Source organism: Lepus europaeus, chromosome 22 (genome assembly GCF_033115175.1).
Source record: "Lepus europaeus isolate LE1 chromosome 22, mLepTim1.pri, whole genome shotgun sequence".
Taxonomy (NCBI): Eukaryota; Metazoa; Chordata; class Mammalia; order Lagomorpha; family Leporidae; genus Lepus; species Lepus europaeus.
Genome location: NC_084848.1, coordinates 485,252 through 502,377, shown reverse-complemented (window position 1 = coordinate 502,377; position 17,126 = coordinate 485,252). Strand labels below are relative to the sequence as shown.

General features: G+C 62.0%; 1 gene segment (V, D, J or C); it reads right to left on the bottom strand.

The window, feature by feature from the left end:
- Nucleotides 1–8,541: 8,541 nt before the first annotated feature.
- On the bottom strand, nucleotides 8,542–16,530 carry LOC133751725 (Ig alpha chain C region-like). The segment is given in 4 exon segments: nucleotides 8,542–8,936; nucleotides 9,112–9,465; nucleotides 9,605–9,839; nucleotides 16,414–16,530. Coding segments are annotated over 4 exon segments (1,101 nt in total).
- Nucleotides 16,531–17,126: the final 596 nt, after the last annotated feature.

Here is a 17,126-nt window from a genome sequence, read left to right as displayed (position 1 = left end):
CCTCAGGGCCTGCTGTCCCTGCCTTCCCAGCCCCCGCCAAGGTTGGCCACATCTGCCCACATTCTAAGCTGCAGACCCCATGGCAGGCAGGACCAGTGCCGAGTTCACCCCAGGACCCCAAGCCCTGGAGCCCTGAGCCCCGAGGACCAACAGCTGCTGCCTCCCCTGTGACCCGGGTCCAGGAGGGGTCCCGTCCGCACTGGCTGAGACCCCTCCTGGCTACGTGTTCTTGTCTGCCCTGGGGTTCTTCCAAGATGGTGCTGCTGATGGCGGCTGCTGCCACGGGGCTGGGGGGAGCTCAAGAGAGGCAAGATGGAGTGTGTGGCGCTGCCGGGGTCAGGTGAGATGCGGAGGCCCAGGCAGGGAGCTCATCCAGAGAGGCAGAGGAGGTGGTTAGACAGGGATGGGGGTGACGGGTGTGGTGCGTGGGGGCCCCACTGACATCAGGCAGCTGCCCGGCCCTGCTGAGCCCGTGTGCTCGTCAGGGACATGTGAGTAGGGAGTGGGGCGTGGGGGCCCTGAGTCACCTGGGACATCCAGCCCCACCCCTAGGGTCCCCATCAGTACTGGCCGAGGGCCCTGTGGTCCTGAGCCTGTGGCCCCTGGGCTGCTCAGGGAGCCCTGATCCCGAAGGGACACTGGCCGAGAGCCACTGAGCTTGCTGAGGCCGGCATGCACCATCCCGCGGGCACAGGCCTGGCCTGGCCGTGGGGGGTGCAGCCGGGCGGGGCCGCAGGTGGAGACCTGCAGCTATTTCTGGAAACAGCCTCAGTGGGCGAGAAGCACGCTTCTGGAGTGGAACCAGATTTGCATGTGCCGGTGAGGGCCAAGTGTGTCCGGAATGAGTCACCTGGGGAGGATCTCACACCTGCCTCGGCGGGGGGGGGCTGACACGCAGCCCCCAGCCCCGTGGCAGCAGCCGCCATCAGCAGCACCATCTTGGAAGAACCCCAGGGCAGACAAGAACACGTAGCCAGGAGGGGTCTCAGCCAGTGCGGACGGGACCCCTCCTGGACCCGGGTCACAGGGGAGGCAGCAGCTGTTGGTCCTCGGGGCTCAGGGCTCCAGGGCTTGGGGTCCTGGGGTGAACTCGGCACTGGTCCTGCCTGCCATGGGGTCTGCAGCTTAGAACGTGGGCAGATGTGGCCAACCTTGGCGGGGGCTGGGAAGGCAGGGACAGCAGGCCCTGAGGAGGCACTCGAGGGGGTAGTGTGTGCCTGGTGGCCCAGGCAGGAGGACCCATGAAGGCTGAGGGAGCCCATGTTCCCAGCCAACACGAGAAGGGGAACGAAGGAGACAGGAGACCCCCACCTTGCAGCCCCTCGGGAAATAATGCAGGGCACCAGAGCCTTCAGCCAGGCCCCACCAGGGGCTGGGCCCCGGCAAAGCCCCACCACTGCCCGTGGGCACGGCCGGGACCCTGGTGGGCAGTGCCCTCGGGGGCCCCAGAGAGGAGCAGCAGCTCAGCCCACGGGGCCAGGGTGGGGCCCGAGTGTCAGGGTGATTTGGGCGAGGCTGCGTCGTCCACACTGAGGATGGGGAGGTCTGGGGGGACTGGGTGACCCGGGAGGCCTGACTGAGAGGGACAGAGACTTGCCAACCTTGGCGGGCGGCACGCCGAGGGTCACGGGGGCCCCTGGTGGTGTCCGGGAGAGTGGGGGAGCTGGGTGTAGGCTGAGCCGTGGGTGGGCCCCGGGCCCCTGGGCGCATCCGTCCTGTCTTGTCCCCGCGTCACCCTTCAGGATGGGCCTCCGGCCCCCACGGCACGCTGCCCAGGGTGCAGGCCCAGGTCTTGGGCTCCCTCCCCACGCCCTGTCTGCTGCAGGTCAGAGGGCCTCAGGGCGTGAGTGGCCAGTGGGGGAGCTGCCCGAGGGCAGGCAGGAAACGGCCAGGCCCCAGGTCTCTGTCCTCAGGGGGCCAACGCTCTCCCGCCTCCACTCTGCCCAGGACCCTGGGCCCCACCCGAAACGCTTTCCACCTCCCGCCGCCCCGTGCCTTCTCCGGACGGCAGCCCCCTGCTCCTTGGCTCAGTTAAGGCAAAGCCGAGGCCCCCACCTCGAGCCCCTGCGGGTCCAGCGGCCTGCGCCCTCCTGCCCCACCCGTCCTCCCTCCTCTCGGCTGGCCCTGCACCAGGGTGGGAGGAGCCTCACTCGAGCCCCTTCCCACAGATCGCGGCCCCCCAGGTCCCTCCAGGACACTGGTCCTGCGGCCCCCCCTCCCCTCCTCAGACCACATCCCCTGTGTGTGCCATCTGTGACTGTCCCGGCTGCCCAGCCCCTCCCGAGGGGCCCACGTCAGCCTCAGGCCTGAGCCCCCGGGCTGGCATCCAGCACCCCAGGGTCCCAGGCCCTCCTGCTCTCCCGCCCCACCTCCCCTGCCCCGTGTTTGGGGTCCCATGTGGGTCCCCAGCTGCCTGCCTGGCCACCCAGTGGTTGGGACAGAGTGGGAGCCAACGGGTGTCCAGCAACCCCGGGGGCCTGCCTGGCAGGTGGGGGTGGCTCCCTGTGCTGCTCTGCCCCCAGCCGCAGACCAACCCCCCAGGGTCCAACCAGCGCTGGCTTGGCAGCACCCGGCTGCCAGCCAACCTGCCCCTTTGTCCTGAGCCGTCAGAGCTCGCAGCCCACCCTGAGCCAGGCCCTGGGTGGGTGCTGCCCTCAGGGCACATGTGCCCTGCTCACACATGGGACTCCCCAGACAGGACGTGGGGGCCACAGCGGGAGCAGCGGGGCCTGTTACTCAGCCCTGAGCCTCAGGGTGACTCTGAGGCCAAGGGAGGGAGGCCATGGGTGTGAGCACGTGAGTGTAAGTGTGGGAGTGTGTGAGCGTGCGAGGGAAAGTATGTGAGCGGGTGTGTCAGAGTGAGGTGGGCATGTGTGTGCGTGTGGGTGCACGAGTGTGAGCACGTGAGTGACTGTGTGAGTGAGGGATGGTGAGAGAGGGTGTTTGTGTAAAATGTTGGCGAAAGGAATGCGTGTGTGAGTGTTCAGAGTGTGTGTATGAGTGTGGGTGTGAGTGACTGTTGAGAGTGAGTGAGAGAGTGAGTGTGGATGTGTGGGAGTTACTACAGGTGTGAGTGTGTACCTGTGAGGGCTAGGAGTGAGTGTGGATTTGAGTGTGTGTGCTGAGTTGAGGGGGGTGTGAGTGTGTGTGTTGAGAGTAAGTGTGAACATGAGTGTGCACAAGTGGGTGTGCCATGTGCTTCTTTGGCCTCTGCTCTTGTCACTGCCAGTTTTTCCCTGTGTTGATGGCTTTTGATTCTTTTACTCTTTTAAAAAGAACTTGGTTTATTTATTTATTTGTTTATTTTTATTATTTATTTGAGAGACAGAGAGTGAGCGATAGAGCGAGAGAGCGAGAGAGCAGAGGAAAGAGGGAGGGAAGGGGGAGGAGGGAGTAAGAGAAGGGGGAAGGTGGAAGGGAAGGAAGGAGGGAGGGGGTCTTCCCGAGGGGTCTCCCCTCTGCTGTCCCACTTCCCGGGCTCTCACAAGGGCATTGCTGGGAGCCAGGCAGGAACCGGGTCACCACCGTGGCCTCCCAGGGTCTGCACCAGCGGGGAGCTGCGTCGAGATGGAGCCGGAAGTCACACCCAGGGATGAGGTGTGGGATGGGGGCTTCTTCACTGTGGTTTCAAGTGCTGGACAAGCGCCCGGCGCGTTCACCCTGTAGTCGGCTGTCTGAGTCCATGTCCTCACACTGGGTCCCATCCTGTCTCTTATTCTTGTCCCTCTGCCTCTCTCTCCCTTCCTGTCTCTGTCTCTTGTCCTTTCTATCTCCACTTGCTTCCTCTCCCCGACCGTGGCTCAGTCTCCCTTTCTGAGGGACCCTGGCTCAGTCACCCATTTCCAGACTTCCAGTCCCAAGTGTGGGATACAGGTCTTTCCTGGAGCACTGGGCTGTGCCTGTCCTAGACCCAGCCTGGGGGTGGAGATCTGCAGCTGTGCCCTTCACTGTGCCCTGACACGGGCAGGGGGTGCTGGGGTGCGGTGGCAGTGCTAGCCCGGGTCCCCGTGGGTCTGCTGTGCTGTGGGTCAGTGCCCCAGGGACACGGCCTGGCTGAGACGGCCTGACCTGGTGGATGGCAGCGGGGCCTGGGCTGACCCTGGCAGAAGCCAGGCTGGTCCCGGCTAACCTGAGCTCTTGGCCTTCCTGAGGCCTGGCTGGGGCTGGTGGTGGCGTCCGTGAGACCCTGGCCTGAGGTGCGAGGGCCCCACGGCCCCCACGGTGCTGTCCGTCCTTGCCCAGGCCTCGGGGCAATCTGGCCAGGCCTCCGTGGAGGGCCTGAGAGCAGGGGCTCAGCGGGGACACCTGGGCTGTGCCTGGGATGACTCAGCCGGCCCAGGGCTATTTCTGGGTTTCAGCAGGTGCCCGGGCACAGGAAGCCGAGAGAGAGAAACACAGGGGAAAACAACACGACCGCCCGTCCCCCTGGTCCACCTGCGCTGCACCCCTGACCCGGGGCCCGCAGGCACTGAGTCCACCTCAGGCAGCCCGGGGCCTGGGCTTGTCCCCTCTCCACCCCTACAACCCCTGAGGGCCTGAGAGGACGGAGTGAGGAGTGAGGAGTGCAGCCGTTACTGCTCCCTGCAGTGGTGCCCGCCGGGGACTCCCTAAGGGCTGCGGCCTTCCTGCAGGTCACGTCCTAGAACGGTCAACACTCGGGGCTCAGGATGTGTGCGAAGGAGTCAGCGCCTCAGAGGGTGCAGATCCAGAGGAGTCCTGGTGTGCGCGATGAGGCCAGGCCCCAGGCTCAGGACCAGGCCCCAGGCTCAGGACCAGGGCCCAGTGAGCAGGACCATGGATCAGTGACCAGGACCAGTACTCAGTTGTCATGACCAGGGCCCCATATCCAGACCACATTCAGTTATCAAACCAGGAATCAGATAATAGGACTAGGGCTCAGATAAGGACCAGGGCTCAATTGTCAGGACCAGGGATCTTGACCAGGACCAGGGCTTAGTTTGGAAGACTAGGGCTCAGTAACCAGGAACAGGACTCAGTCATCAGGATCAAAGCTCAGTTCTCAATACCAGGGCTCAGTGCTCAGAAACAGTCCCCAGGCTCAGGACCAGGGCTCAGAGATCTGGACCAAGGCCCAGTGAGCAGGACCATGGATCAGTGACCAGGTCCAGGCCTCAATCACAAGAACCAGGCCCCAGGCTCAGGACCAGGGCTCAGAGATCTGGACCAGGGCCCAGTGAGCAGGACCAGAATTCAGGATCAGGACCAGGGCTCAGTCATCAGGACCAGGGCTCAGTGAACTGAATCAGTGCTCAGTTAAGAGGACAAGAGCTCAGTGGTAAGGACCAGGGCTCAGTGCTCAGGGTCAGGGATCAGTGCTCAGGACCAGGGATTAGTGATGAGGACCAAAGCTCAGTAACCAGGACCAGGGCTCAGTGCGCAGGACCAGGGCTCAGTCGTCATGACCAGGGCCCAATATCCGATCCACATTCAGTCATCAAGATCAGGAATCAGATAATAGGACCAGGGCTCAGAGATAAGGACTAGGGCCCAGTGATCAGGACAAGGGCCCAGGTTTCAGGACCAGGGCCCAGTGCCTAGGACCAGTTCCATGGTCACTCCAGGGAGGCGTCCTCCTGAGCCCTCCCAGGTGAGGCACTGGTCTTGGACTTGAGCCTCTTTCAGGGCCAGGCCGTGTCTGGGGCACCGCGTCCAGTCCATGCTGAAGTCCCTGTGGTGGAGTGGCAGCGTCTCCCAGTCTGCAGCCACCGTGACTCCCTGAGCCATCGTTGAGCAGGGCGAGAACATTCGTCTGGGAAGGGTTGAGTGCACCTGGCAGGTGGATGGGGGTCAGCTGCTTCATGGAGGGCTGGGCTGTGGCATGCAGAGCTGGCTTCCCAGGGGCTCTTGCACGCTTCCCTCCTGCAGAGACAGGGGCAGCTGAGGGTGGGCGGTGTCCTCACCGCTCTCCCCTGTCCCAGCCCGGGCCTGGCTCCCGGGAGCCTTGGTGGAATCCTCAGCTCCTGCACCCGGGGACGCTCCCACCCTGACCCCAGGGCACCCATGTCCCAGTTCCTGCAGGGACCCGTGTGCCCCTCTATGGCAGGAGCAGTCACCTCTCCTTGGGCCAGGTTCCCCTTCCCAAGGCATCCCCACACCTGTGCCTCAGTACTGGGGTCCTTCTTTGCAGCCAGGTGGGCCCCGGATGCTGGTCACGGTCAGAGCTGTGCTGTAGAACAGGCTCAGCAGGAAGAGAGTGAGGAGGGTGACGGTGGTGGGCCACAGGCTGTCGCCGGGGGCCTCCTCCTCCAGGCTGTCCTGTGTCAGATCCAGAGCCACACAGGGCAGGGGCTCCTGACAACCTGCAAGACACAGAAGGCCTGCCAGGACCTGGACTGTGTGGGTGGGGCCTGGGCCAAGCCCTTCCCTCCCATGCCTCCTCAGTGGCTGGGGGTGGCAATGGTGTGGTCTCTATGGGGTCTGAGGGTGAGAGCAGGGCCCATGGGGGTTGCCCCTTGCAAGTGTCTTAGCCCAGCAGGCAGGACAGGAGTCTGGGCAGTCTCCTTGCTGATCCAGGGAAGATGTGGCCGGAGCCCTGCAGCCTTAGTTGAGCCAAGTACTCAGTGTCTCCTGCCTAAGGCCTTTAGTTGGGCTGGCCTTGGCCAGGACCTGGGTCCAGAGAGGACCAGGCACACCCTCAAGGGTCTGAGTGTGAGGATCAGTGTGCCCAGGGCATGACCAGGGACCATGGTGTGAGCAGAGCCTCTGTTCTTTCTGAGGGAATGTGGCTGAGGGACAGCCAGTGAAGGCCAGCAGAGTGGACCAGACGTCCTCAGGTCCTGGGTCACTGATCTCTGTGTTAATTGGAGTTGACCAGTTTGTCCTGTACTGGTATATAAATCATCTATCAATCAATATGTTATTTTTCTATCCATCTATAATTTCACACATCTATAAGCTGTCATGCATACATCTCTCTACTTGCTGATCCAAAAATCTACCCACCTATATATTAACCCAGCCATCTCTACCTGTCCATTTATCCATCCATCCGTCCATCCATCCCTGGTCCACTATGTCAAGGGGTCACTGGCTTATCTGTCTGCTCTCCATGTTAATTCTCCCCCTTTCCCTCTTTCTTAGGAAGCTGCTCCTTTGGCTCAGTTCCTTGGCTCCATGGGGTGGCTGGGGCACTTGTGTGGGTACCATTTCCCTGCCCGGCCTGTTCCTTCCCCTGCAGCTCTTTGGCCCGGGACCCTCTGGGGAGAGAAGTGGCTGTGTGTGGGGCTCCTCTTCACCTGGGCCCTGACAGGGGAGTTGGCCAGAGCCAGAGCCCCGGGGAGGACCCAAGGGAAACTAAAGCGAGATCAGGGGCCCCGTGCCCGTGGGAGTCCTGGTGCCTGGGTTTCCTACATTGGTCTGGGACTGTTCTGGAGCTCCTGGGGTGCGAATCAGAAACCCAAGCCCAGAGGAGGGTTCTGAGTGCGTGGTCTCTGGCCTGCCCCTCCCTGCTTGTGTTTGGCTCAGACTTGAGCATGAGGGGATTGGAGCATTGAGTCTGGGGACCCAGCAGAGAGCAGGCCTGCTTGGGGTGGGCTCTGGAACTGGTCTCTGAGCTGTACATGGCTGGACATTCAGGGAGGCCCAGAGAGGGCCAGCAGGGCCCTGGGCAGCAGGGCTGGGCCTGGGGAAACCCTCTGGGCCTTGGGCGCGGACGCCCTGCCTTCCTGGAGCTGGGTCTGGGCTGTGAGCTCTCCTGCAGCTGAGGGGGACGTGTGTGAGCGTATGTGCCCTGTGAGCACGTGTGCCGTGTGCAGGCCCCAGAGAGCGTGGTGCGGGGTGGAGCCTGCTGTGTGCCCTGTGTGTGTCAGTGCTGTCCTGCACTGCTGGGTGTTTTCTGCCTGCGGCTGAGCTCTGCTGGTCTGGGGGGCCTCCTGTCGGGTCCCCTCTTCCCGGGGTCCCTGCACCCAGCCCCTGTTCCTCCCCCTCCCTCCCTCGTCCTCTGCACCAGGGCAATGGCTGCATCCCAGCCGCCCAGGACCTCCTGGTGGTGTCCACGGCTCTGGGCCCCGACCTGAGCTGTGCCTGCACTGCCTCAGAATCCACCCCGGCTCAGCCTCACCTCTCACTGCTGCCTCCAGACACGCTCACTCCCTGACACGCTCACTCCTAGACACGCTCACTCCCAGACACGCTCAGTCCCAGACACGCTCACTCCAGACACGCTCACTCCCAGACACGCTCACTCCAGACACGCTCACTCCCAGACATGCTCACTCCAGACACGCTCACTCCCAGACACGCTCACTCCCAGACACGCTCACTCCCAGGCACGCTCACTCCAGACACACTCACTGCCAGACACACTCCCAAGGGACCTGTTCTCACACTCACACTCACATGCACACTCAAGGGCACCACGCATGATGTCCCCTCCAGGGACCCGAGGTCCCAGCTCCTAGGTCCAGGGGCGCTCCCATCCCCGCCCTGTGGCTGCAGCCCCCGAGGAGACAGACAGGCACAATGAACCCGCAGGGCTGCTGGGGGCGAGCACGGAGTTTATTCAGGGCACAGCCAGGGGGCTCAGTAGCACACGCCTTCCACGTCTGCCACGACCACAGACACGTTGACGTGGGTGGGTTTACCCGCCAGGCGGTCGATGGTCTTCTGGGTGAAGTTCTCGGCCAGGCCCTCATGGCCCACCACGCAGGAGTAGCTGTCCCCCTGGTTCCAGGCCTCGGCCGACACGCGCAGCAGGCTGGTGACGGCGTAGGTGGTTGCGTCCTGGCCTTGCTTGGGCAGAGACTTCCACACCAGGAAGCTGTCTTCAGGGACTTCCTGGCCCTGGTGTCTCCAGGACACCAGCACGTCCTTGGGGCTGAAGCCCTGCACCAGGCAGGTCAGTGTCACCTGTTCGTTCAGGGCCAGCTCCTCGGTTGGCGGCGGCAGCAGGTGGACCTTGGGCGGGATGACGACACCTGGAAGGGGGAGAGTGGGGTCAGGGCGGCAGGGGAGGACCGAGCCCCACTGTCCCACACACTGGCCTCAGTTTCCCTCTGTTTTCCAGGGAGGGAGCTTGGAGCCCAGGAAGGGACAGAGCCAGGCCCAGGTGTGAGGAGAGCAGCCCATTGCCGGGGGTGGGGTCAGGCGCACCTCTGCTGATGGTGGCTGTTAGGGAGCCACTGTCTATCTCAGGGTGGGTGACTGTGCAGGTGAACTCTGTCCTCGCTTTCCAGGGCTCCGCATTGCCGGACAGCACGCTGGACACACTGTAGCAGCCGCTGAGGTCTCGCTGGGCGCTCTGCTGGACGGGTTCGTTCCCGTTTGTGGGCTCCCAGGTGAAGACGGCGTCCTCGGGGTCCTTCAGGCCGCTCAGGGTGCAGGTGAGGCTGGCGTCTGAGTCCAGGAGCAGGTCCCCGAGGTCTGGCCGCTGCAGGGACAGGCTGGGCTGGCAGCTTGAGATGAGGTTTCTAGCGCTGGAGCTGGGGCAGTCGCAGTAGCAGCAGCCTGAAGAAACAGAGAGTGAGTAATGTGTCAGCGGCCCCTGCCCACCCCTGGCCTCAGGCTGCCCTTCGGCTGCAGTCCCTGGGGTCGGCCCAGCAGCCCACTCTGCAGCCTCCTGCCCCACCCCAGCCTGCCCTCTGACCTGGGTAGGGCACGGGCAGACTCTGTGTTACTGAGTTGTACTTCACGTTGCAGGCTGCGCTTTTTTCTCCGAGACACTGCGTGAATGGTAGGATCAGCTCGCTGCATGTGATGTACGAGCTTGAAGTGCCAGACTGGGCAGGCGGGAAGTTCACGTTCTCCCCGCTGACGTTCCAGCTCACACTCAGTGGGCCCGGGGGGAAGAAGCCCCGGATCAGGCAGCCAACGACCACGGACTGTGAGTTCCCGATTGACACAGGACAAGGGAGGCCTAGCGGGTAGATGCCTGGAGTTTTCGCGGAAGCTGCAACACAGGACACACTGTGAGACCATCGAAGTCACGTGGCTGCAACCCCAGAGAGCCCTGGGAGCACAGGACTCGCCTGCATCGTCACAGCCAGAACCTGTCCCAGAGAGGGGAGGAGACCAGCCCAGGGTCACAGAAAGACTGGACCAGAATGGGGCCGGAAGTGTCCAGCTGGCTCCTGCTGCCCTGTGTCTCCCAGGCTCCTTGGGGCTGAGCTGCTCAAGCTTGGCTGGCACTGAGACGTCGAGGGCCCCAGGCTCCCCGGCCTCAGGTCCCCTGGGCAGTGTGCACGGGGTGGGGGGATGAAGGGAGGAGGGGCCAGGCTGGCTGGAGCAGTGAAGCAGGCTGGGCCTGGTGAAGGCCGAGGGGACGCAGAGGTGGGGCCCAGCTCTGTGCCCAGCTTGCACTGCCCTTGTCAGGGACCCAGACCCTCGCCCAGGCCCCATGGTCTCACACTCAGCACCCCTCCCCCCATGAAGCAGCAGTCGACAGTCCTCATGGCCACCAGGGGCTCTCAATGCCAAGGAGCGCTTGTTCCTGGAGCTCTGACCACACGGCCGCCTCCTGCCCAGGACATCTCTGAGTCCTGCAGGACAGAGGTGACCGACAGCGCCCAGAGCCACAGGCTCCGCCCTAGGAGCACAGGCGCCCCCTACCGCACTAGGGCTCAGGTCTTCAATGGTTTTCATGCCTGGAACCCCACACCTGGGAACCAGCTTAGCCCCAGACACAGGCCTTGCACTTCCCTCAGAGTCCAGCAGAGACTGCTCACAGCAGCCTGTTCAGCCCAGCCCAGCCCAGTTTACCCCAGCCCAGCTCAGCCCAGCTCAGTTTAGCCCAGCCCACTCTCCCAGTCCAGGCCAGCCCAGTTCAGCCCATTCCAGCCCAGCCCATTCGAACATAGCTCAGCTCAGCCCAACCCAACCTTGCCCAGCCCAGCTCAGCCTACCCAGTCCAGCCCAGCCTGGCCCAGTTCAGCCTAGGTAGCTAAGCCCAGCCCAGCCCAGCCCAGCCCAGCCCAGCATAGCTCAGCCCAGCTCAGCCTTCCCAGTCCAGTTCAGCCCAGCCCAGCCCAGTTCATCCAAGCTGATCCCAGCATAGCTCAGCCCAGCCCAGGTAGCCTGTCCATTCCAGCTCAACCCAGCTCAGCATAGCTCAACCCAATCCAAGCCAACCTTGACCATCCCAGCTTAGCCTAGCCTAGCCCAGCTCAGCCCAGCTCAGCCTAGTCAAGCCCAGTTCAGCCTAGCCCACACCCGCCCAGGTGAGTTCAACACAACCCACTCTAGCCCAGCCTAGTTCAGTTCAGTCCAGTTCATTCCAGTTCATCCCAACCCATCCCAGCATAGCTCAGCCCGGTCAGCTCACGTCAGCCCATTCCAACCCTGCCCAGCCCAGCTTGGCCCAGCCCAGCCTAGTACAGCTCAGCCCAGCCCAGCCCAGCCCAGCCAGCTCAGCCCAGCTTAGCCCAGTACAGCCCAGCCTAGCCCAGCCCAGCCCAGCTTAACTCAGCCCCCACCCCCCCAAGCCCATCTCAACTCTGCCCAGCTCAGCTCATTTATTGCAATCCAGCTTGCAGGGCTCAACTCTTTCCAGCCCAGCCCAGCCCAGCCCAGCCCAACCCTGCCCAGCCCAGCCCAGCCCAGCTCAGCCCAGCTCAGCCCAGCTCAGCCCAGCCCAGCCCAGCCCAGCCAGCTCAGCCCAGCTTAGCCCAGCCTAGCCCAGCCCAGCCCAGCTTAACTCAGCCCCCACCCCCCCAAGCCCATCTCAACTCTGCCCAGCTCAGCTCATTTATTGCAATCCAGCTTGCAGGGCTCAACTCTTTCCAGCCCAGCCTAGCCCAGCCCAGCCCAGCCCAACCCTGCCCAGCCCTGCCCAGCCCAGCTCAGCCTAGCCCATCCTAGCATAGCTCAGCCTGCCCAATCTACCTCAGCCCAGCCAAGTTCAACTCAGCCTAGTTCATCATAGCCCATCCCAGCTAGCTCAGCCCAGCCCAGGTAGCCTGCCCATTCCAGCTCAACCCAGCTCAGCATAGCTCAGCCCAGCCCAACCCAACCTTGACCATCCCAGCTTAGCCCAGCCTAGCCCAGCTCAGCTCAGCACAGACTAGCCCAGCTCAGCCTAGCTCAGCCTGGTCAAGCCCAGTTCAGCCCAGCCCAGCACAGGTCAGCCCATTCCAGCCCAGCCTAGGCCAACCATCCCCAGTCCAGCTCAGCCCAGCCCAGCTCCGCCCAGCCCATCCTAGCATAGCTCATCCCGCTCAGCCCAGTCAAACCCAGTTCAGCCAAGCATAGTCCAGTTCAGCCCAACCCACCCCAGCCCAGCCCCTCCCAGCTGAGTTCAGTCCCAACCAACCAGGCCAGCCCAACCCAGTTCAACGCAGCCCAGCTCAGCCCAATTTTGCCCAGTACAGCCCAGTCAAGCAGAGCAAGAGCTCAGCCCAACCTAACCCTGCCCAGCCCAGCCCAGCCCAGCCCAGCCCAGCCCAGCTCAGCCCAGCCCAGCCCAGCCCAGCTCAGCCCAGTTCACCGCAGCTCAGTCCCACTCAGCCCATTTATTGCAATGCAGCTCTGCAGGACTCAGCTCAGCCCAGCCCAGCTCAGCCTAGCTAAGACCAGCTCAGCCCAGCCCAGCCCAGCTCAGCCCAGCCCAGCCCAGCTCAGCCTAGCTAAGACCAGCTCAGCCCAGCCCAGCCCAGCTCAGCCCAGCTAAGACCAGCTCAGCCCTGCCCAGCCCAGCTCAGCCCAGCTCAGGGAGGGGGTGGGCATCCATCAGGGTCCCCATGTCCTCCTCTGCTCCTCTCTGTCCCAGCCCAGCCCACATCTAAATCAGCCGGCAGGGCTCTTGGCACTGACTCCCAGGGACTCGGATCATCCTGAGTTGGGCTCTGCCAGGCTCAGCCCCCTGAGCCCAGCCTCTCCCAGACAGTGGCTGTGTCCTGCCTGTGGCCGGCTGGGCTCCTGGCCGTGGTCTCCCTCTCCCTGCCCTCTGTGCTGATGCCTGTTCTCCCTCTGCCCCCAGGAGCCTCAGGACCAGCCTGGCTGCGACTGCCCCTGTGCGGAGGCACAGAGCCCCGGGGACCCACCTGTCTGGGCTGCTGGAGGAGCACCATGGAGGGTCAGGTCTCCCTGGCCAGGCTGCCCTGCACTGCGGGTCCACGCCTGGGCCAGAGCTCCCCATCTGCACCCTCTGCTGCTGGCCCAGAGGGGCTGAGTGGAGTGGGAGCCAGGCCTGGTCCGGGCCCCTCCTGGAGAGCTGTGCACCTGCTCTGGGTCTTTGCCCATGGCTGGGCTGGGGCTGGCTGCTGAGTGCAGGGTGGGGAGGGTTGCGTGACTGTGGGTCTGGCCCCACGTTGGGGTCACTCAGCTGCCCACTTCCTGTCCCAGCCGACAGTGCTGCTCATCTCCACGTCATGTCTGGTCTGTGGTCTGTCTGTGGTGGGGACAGGTGTGAGTGGCCTGTGCCTTGTGACCCCAGGGACCATGGAGGGACGAGGGCTCCACGTGGTTGGCCACAGGATGGGCTGGGGGCTGAGATACAGGGAAAGTGCATGGGGACCTCGTGGCCATGCGTCTTAGTCATTTGTGGCTGCTGCGACAAACAGCGCAGATGGGCAGGCTTCGCCAGAAGGCACTGATTTCTCCCAGGTCTGCAGGCTGGAGCCAGCGTCAGGGAGGGGATTCTCCCAGTGTGCACGCCTGGACAGAGAGAGAGAGAGGGCAAGCCAGAGAGATCAATCTGGATGCCCCATGTGGAGGGAGAGAGAGAGAGAGACAGAGAGAGAGAGAGAGAGAGAGAGAGAGAGAGAGAGATCAGTCAGTTCACCTCGCGTGGATAGAGAAGGTGTGAGGTTGCTTTGGGTGCTGTTCCGGTGCACATGTGGACGGTATTCCAGGGTGTCCATGTTTACAGTTCTTCACTGTTCACATGTGGGCTGTATTTCATTGTGTGTACATGTGTGGTATTACACGGCATAAATGTAGTTTGTATTTAATGGTGTGTGTGGGGTTTCGCAGTGTATTTGTGTATTATTTCATGCTGTGTGTGTGTGGTATTTCGTGGTACATGTGGGAATATTTCATGGTGTATGTGTGTGTGGTGTTACATGGTGTACATGTGGGTGTATTTCATGGTGTATTGTGCGTGGTATTTCATGTTGTACATGTATGATATTTCATGATGTACATGTGGGCTGTATTTCCTGATGTACCTGTGTGTGCTATTTCATGGTGTACATGTGGGCTGTATTTCGTGGTATATGTGTGGGTGGTATTTCATGGTGTAGGTATGTGTAGGATTTCATGGTGTACATGTGGGATGTATTTCCTGGTGTACATGTGTGTGCTATTTCGTGATGTACACGTGGGCTGTATTTCATGGTGTACGTATGTGTGATATTTCATGGTGTTTGTGTATGGTATTTCGTGGTACATGTGGGCTGTATTTGTGGTGTGTGTGTGTGGTAGTTCGTGGTGTGTGTAGTGATGGTAGTTCGTGGTGCACAGGAAGCACATGTTCTTTGTCCAGTCTTCTGTCCGTGCACACCCAGGTCGAGTCCTGGGTTTTGCTACTGGGGCCAGTGCTGCCAAGAGCAGGGACAGCGCCTCTCCCTGACCTCTGACCTCGTTTCCTTCGGGTAAGGACCTGGGTCAGGACCAGTTGTTTGTGAGACCTCCATATGCTCTGCACGCGGCCAGTTTGATAGACACTCTTGCCAGCCACGTGCAAGGAGTCCCCTTGCTCCACCTCCTCCCTAACGCTTACCTTTGCTCTTTTGGACAGGGCCTCCTTGATATTGCAAGGTGGGGTCTCACGGTGAGTTCATGTGCGTTTCCATGGAGACCAGTTTGACGGCAAGGCTGCCACGGGTGCACACTCAGGCCCACCCCTCCAGCCCAGGCAGAGCTGGAATCTTGACTGGAGGCGATTCCTGGTGAAGGAGCAGTTTTGGGAGCCTGCGGCACTTCGTGTCCCATGTGGGGCCACGGCTCCGTGGCAGAGGCTGCCCTGAGCTGGAAGCAGCACAGCTCCTCTTGGACGTGGTGGCAGCACTGGCGAGGCCTGGGTCTGGAGCACCAGAGGCTCCCAGGTGCGCAGCCACAGGCTCTGGCGGACTCGGGGAGCAGGCAGACAGCAGGAGGAGGACGGATTGTATAGCCAGTGTTTACGAGCAGGAATCAGTGCTCAGGGGCGGCCCCGAGCTCGGGACCAGGACTGAATAACCTGACCTCCGCTCGCTGACCAGTTAGAGGGGCAGTGACCTGGAGCTTGGGTTATTGACCAGGGCCACCGCCTGTGTTCAGGACCCAACTCAGTACCTGAAGCAGGGCTCAGCAGTAGCCCCAGGGAGCAGTGGGCAAACGCCGGGTCCAGAACTCAGGGGCGGGGAGCTGTAACCAGTGACAGGGTCAGGACAGGTGCAGGGCCCAGGACCAGGGCTGAGTGACCAGAACCAGGACCCAGGGGCCAGAACCAGGAATCAGTGCTCAGGAAAAGGGTTCAGTGTCCAGGACCAGGGCTCAGTGCTCAGGACCAGGGCTCAGTGAGCAGGACTAGGGATCAGTGACCAGAACCAGGGCCCAGTGACTAGAACCAGGAATCAGTGCTCAGTAAAAAGGTTCAGTGACCAGGACCAGGGCTCAGTGCTCAGGACAATGCTCAGTGAGTAGGACTAGGGATCAGTGACCAGAACCAGGCACCCTGAAGAGCATCAGGGCTGAGTGTACAGAACCAGGCCCAAATGACCAGAACCAGGGTTCAGAGTTCAGGATAAAGGCTTAGTGAGCAGGACCAGGGCACAGTCATCAGACCAAATATGAGTGACCAGGACCATGGATCAGTGATGAGGACCAGAGATCAGTGCTCAGGACCAGGGATCAGTTATGAGGACAAAGGCACAGTACTCAGGACCAGGGCTCAGTCGTCATGACCAGGGCCCAATATCCAGACCACATTAGGTCATCAAGACCAGGGATCAGATAATAGGACCAGTGCTCAGATATAGGCCAGGTCAAAGAGATCAGGACCAGGGCTCAGTGATCAGGATGAGGACCTAGTGCGCAGCACCAGGTCAATGACACTTCCATGGAGTTGACTTTCTAATGCTCTCCAAGGTGAAACACTGGATTTTTTCTTTTTAAGATTTTTATTATTTATTTGAGGTAGAGTTACAGACAGAGAGAGAGAGAGAGAGACAGAGAGAGAGAGAGAGACAGAGAGACAGAGAGAAAGGTCTTCCTTCTGTTGGTTCATTCTACAGATGGCTGCAATGGCTGGAGCTGCGCCAATTTGAAGCCAGGAGTCAGGTGCTTCCTCCTGGTCTCCCATGTGGATGCAGGGCCCAAGCACCTGACCATCCTCCACTGCTATCCCAGGCCATAGCAGAGAGCGGGACTGGAAGAGGAGCAACTGGGGCTAGAAGCCGCGCCGAGGGGATGCCGGCACTGCACGCGGAGGATTAACCTAGTGCTCCACAGCGCTGGAACGAAGCACTGGATTTGCACCTGAGCCTTCTGCAGAGTCAGGCCGTGTCTGGGGCACTGCGTCCAGTCCATGCTGAAGTCCCTGTGGTGGAGTGGCAGCGTCTCCCAGTCTGCAGCCACCGTGACTCCCTGAGCCATCGTCGAGCAGAGCGAGAACATTCGTCTGGGAAGGGTTGAGTGCACCTGGCAGGTGGATGGGGCTCAGCTGCTTCATGGAGGGCTGGGCTCTGGCATGCAGAGCTGGCTTCCCAGGGGCTCTTGCACACTTCCCTCCTGCAGAGACAGGGGCAGCTGAGGGTGGGCGGTGTCCTCACCGCTCTCCCCTGTCCCAGCCCGGGCCTGGCTCCCGGGAGCCTTGTTGGAATCCTCAGCTCCTGCACCCGGGGACGCCCCCACCCTGACCCCAGGGCACCCATGTGCCAGTTCCTGCAGGGACCTGTGTGCCCCTCTATGGCAGGAGGAAGTCACCTCTCCTTGGGCTCGGTTCCCCCCTTCCCAAGGCATCCCCACACCTGTGCCTCAGTACTGGGGTCCCTCTTTGCTGCCAGGTGGGCCCCGGATGCTGGTCATGGTGAGAGCTGTGCTGTAGAACAGGCTCAGCAGGAAGAGAGTGAGGAGGGTGACGGTGGTGGGCCACAGGTTGGCGCCGGGGGCCTCCTCCTCCAGGCTGTCCTGTGTCAGATCCAGAGCCACACAGGGCAGGGGCTCCTGACAACCTGCAAGACACAGAAGGC